The sequence below is a fragment of the Capsicum annuum genome, chromosome 3 (assembly GCF_002878395.1).
Source record: "Capsicum annuum cultivar UCD-10X-F1 chromosome 3, UCD10Xv1.1, whole genome shotgun sequence".
Lineage (NCBI taxonomy): Eukaryota > Viridiplantae > Streptophyta > Magnoliopsida > Solanales > Solanaceae > Capsicum > Capsicum annuum.
This window is the reverse complement of record NC_061113.1, coordinates 255,923,078-255,926,725: the sequence shown is the minus strand read 5'-3', so window position 1 is coordinate 255,926,725 and position 3,648 is coordinate 255,923,078. Positions and strand designations below refer to the sequence as shown.

General features: G+C 31.5%; 1 protein-coding gene across 1 annotated transcript; it reads right to left on the bottom strand.

Annotated features, from left to right (window-relative positions):
* Positions 1–1,448: 1,448 nt before the first annotated feature.
* Positions 1,449–3,278, bottom strand: LOC107863865 (cytochrome P450 94A2). The gene has a single exon (XM_016710041.2). It carries the CDS (start codon positions 3,115–3,117, stop codon positions 1,603–1,605), a length of 1,515 nt encoding a protein of 504 aa, XP_016565527.2. The 5' UTR covers positions 3,118–3,278; the 3' UTR covers positions 1,449–1,602.
* Positions 3,279–3,648: the final 370 nt, after the last annotated feature.

The following is a 3,648-nucleotide window of genomic DNA, read 5'->3' as shown; positions in this document are numbered from 1 at the left end:
TGAAATATGACAATATATCCACAATTTTATACAAAGATAATGCAACATGCATAACACATCTTAAAGGAGGATTCATTAAAAGAAGATAGAATGAAGCACACTTCATCAAAATTTTTCTATACACATGAGCTACAAAAGAATGGTGATATTAACATGCAACAAATTCATTTGAGTGACAGTATGACTGATTTATTCACCAAGTCTCTTTCAACTGCAACTTTCAAGAAGATGATGCACAAGATCGGAATACAAAGATTCAAGTCATTAAACTAAAGTTCCCATCAGGGGGAGTAAAATACGCGTTGTACTTTTTTTTCTTAACAAAGGTTTTGTCCCAATCGGGTTTTCCTGGTAAGATTTTTAACGAGGCAACACTAAAGGCGTATTACAAGATATGTATACTCTTTTTTCTTCACTGGGCTTTTTCCCATTGGATTTTCCTAGTAAGATTTTAACGAGACTCATTAGCTATTAATGGACATCCAAGGGGGAGTGTTATATAATATGAATGTCATGTGACATGTATATGTGTGAAATGTCATTTATTAGAGATAATAGTTAGTAGTCAAGTTGGATTTGAAGACCATAAATTACTTGTTCAAATTAGATTTGAATACTTGATTAGTTGGCCAAATTGCCAACTTGCCAACTTGCTAATTTGAAGTCAATTTTAGCAACCTTAGGAACTAAATTTGGTGGTCTATAAATAGCCACCCTTTATATATTTTATTATGATCATCCAAATAGTAACAAATGTACTACTAATTCTCTAAAGTTCTCTCATTTCTTTAAATTTGATATTAATATTTTGTCTTCATTTTATAACATATCACAATTTTATTTTTGAGATTTGAATGATAGGAACTTTAATCAATATTTTGAAATGTAACTTTTTTTAATCATATTAATATAAAAAAAATTATAATTTATAATACTTTTTGTCTAGTTTTTGAATATTATAATTTTAATTATGAAATATCAAATTTATCTTTTTAATTAAACTTTAAAAATTAATTAAATTAACTTTCTAAAAGCGGAACATCGCAGCTATTTTGAAAGAAAAGAGTATCAAATAACACAAAATAAATTATTTTAAACCATCCATTATCATTAATTAAATAAATAGTGATATACCGAATATGATACAACTAATTACGGTTTGAGCTTATCTTTCCATAGCTCTTCGTTGTTATGCATGACTGAGGATTGATGTGCAAAATGGGTGGCGATTTCAACTTGTCAACCAAATAAATTTATGGTTTTAAAAATAATAAATAAATATGGAAACTAACTAGCAAAGATTCTGGTAATATTATTTCAAATACGTTCACTAAACAATTTCATATATAATAATCTGATTATTTAATTATCTCAATCTATGTGCGTGCATGAGTGAGCCAAATTTACAAATTCAACTGTACTATTTCTAAGGGCAAACAAGAACAAAATAATAGTGTAAACGATCACACACCAACAACCAAAGTTTTGTACAAACATAAATAAATGTCACAAAAAATCCAAAACAGTTCAAGGCAAGTAGAAGAAGCAATAAGCACACTGAATTTTCAAAATACTACCTTTTTAGCTATATTAGGTGAAAAATCAAAAATCTGTGTTCTTCCTTCCTTCAATTGTCACAGGGAAACCACCTTTCATTTTCGCAGTTAGGTATGACACAAACACCGGTTCAACCCCTTTTTCGGCCACTGGAACCACCTTGAACTGGCGTAAAACATCAGCCACCACCCTCTTCATTTGCAAAAATGCCATATTTTTTCCTAAACATATTCTTGGCCCTGCCTGAAACACAGGATATGCATACATGTCCTTAGCCACAAATGTCCAATTTCCTGTCACTTCATCCTTATCTAACCACCTTTCTGGTCTAAAATTTGCCCAATCTTTTCCCCATATTTTCTCTACTCTTCCCATTGCGTAGGGGTGGTAAGTTACTCTTGTCCCTTTTTTAACAAATGTGCCATCTGGTAAAATGTTGTCCACTGTAGCTGCCTTAGTATCCATTGGAACTGGCGGATAAAATCGCATGCTTTCACAAAGTGAAGCGTGTGTGTATATCATATCTTTCACTTCATCGTACACTGGACTTTCAGATTTCGCTTTAATTTCATTCAAGATATTATTTTCTACTTCTGGATGTTCGGAAAGTAACCAAAAGAACCATGTTAAAGCAGCTGATGTTGTGTCACGGCCAGCTAATATAAAACTTATAACAATATCCGTGACAAAATCCTCGTCCTTATAACCAACGCTCAAGAATCTTGATAATAGATCAACTGAATCCAATGATGATTTTTCGTTGAGTTCTCTTTGTTTTTCGTTAACGAGTTGTTTAGCAAATTGACGAACTTCATCCACAGCAATTCTGAATTTCTTCTCACTTCCAATATTGAACTTTCGCTTAATTTTCCAGAGAAAAGGGAAAAGAGCATTGAATCTTTCACTGCTGAATCTAACAGAGTCTTCAAAAGCAACTGCGAATTTCGCTTGAGGGAGTGATGGTAATAAATAAGCAGGATCATAACCAAAAGCAATTTTACAAATGTTATCAAAAGCAAACCTTTGTAATACATCTTGAAAATCAAGAACCTTTTTTTCTTCAGCAGCAATAGCAAGAAGTGGAATCAGCCGCTCGTTGAGTTCAGCATCAACAACAGTTTCAACAAATTTGCGTAGAGATCTAGTGTTGAATTCATGGCTAGCAACTTGTCTTTGGTACTTCCAAATATCACCATCCACGTTGAGAATACCATCACCAAGAAAATCAGACATAGTAGTTTTAAATATATCACCCTTTTGGTAAATAGGAAAATGAGTTTTGAGGATGTGCTGAACATTGGATGGATTAGCCGTGAATATTTGGCGAAAACCGAAAGGGCGAATGAGAGTGAAAGTAAGGTTGGAAGTGGATCGAACAACATCGGAAATCCATTGAATTCTACGTTGTTTGTTTGCTAAGATTGAGAAATAGGAACCAATTATGGGATAAGATTTTGGGATTTTGGTTGAGTTGGATTGGAAAAGATTGATGAAGAGAAGGAAGATGAAAGGAATGAGACAAAGGAATACAGAAGTATAAAGTTCCAAATCTAACATCATGTCTAGTTTCTTCTTGTTTGATTTAGAATAAAGATGACTGCTCTCACAAGGCCGCTAGCTCTATTTATTGACCCTTTGTTCTTGAATACAAGAGATAGATTCTCTTCACATGTGCATAAATCTTAAAAATATATTTTATTACTACAAGTGTGCTACATCTTGAATTACATTAGATATCCACGGATCCCTAATATACATAGATTTTTTTTGTCTTAATTTATATGATAAAAATAAAATTTAAATAACTTAGTATTAAAATAATTAAAAATTTTAATTATTATAATTTATAATATTTTTTTAATTTAAATGATATTGATATAATTCGAGAATTGTTCAAAGATTTTATATCTTTAAATTTTTTAAATTATTAATTATGTGATTTATAATGACTTTTTACATAATTTTTTAATAAAATAGGGAAAAGGCTCAAACATGTCACTGAACTATTAGAAATGACTCATTTATGCCATCCGTTAAAAGTTGGTCTCATTAATGCCATCGCCGTTACAAAATCGGCCCATCCATGCCATT

What these genes read in the sequence shown, in the direction of transcription:
- LOC107863865 (XM_016710041.2), bottom strand. Translation starts at nt 3,117, where the DNA reads ATGATGTTAGATTTGGAACTTTATACTTCTGTATTCCTTTGTCTCATT.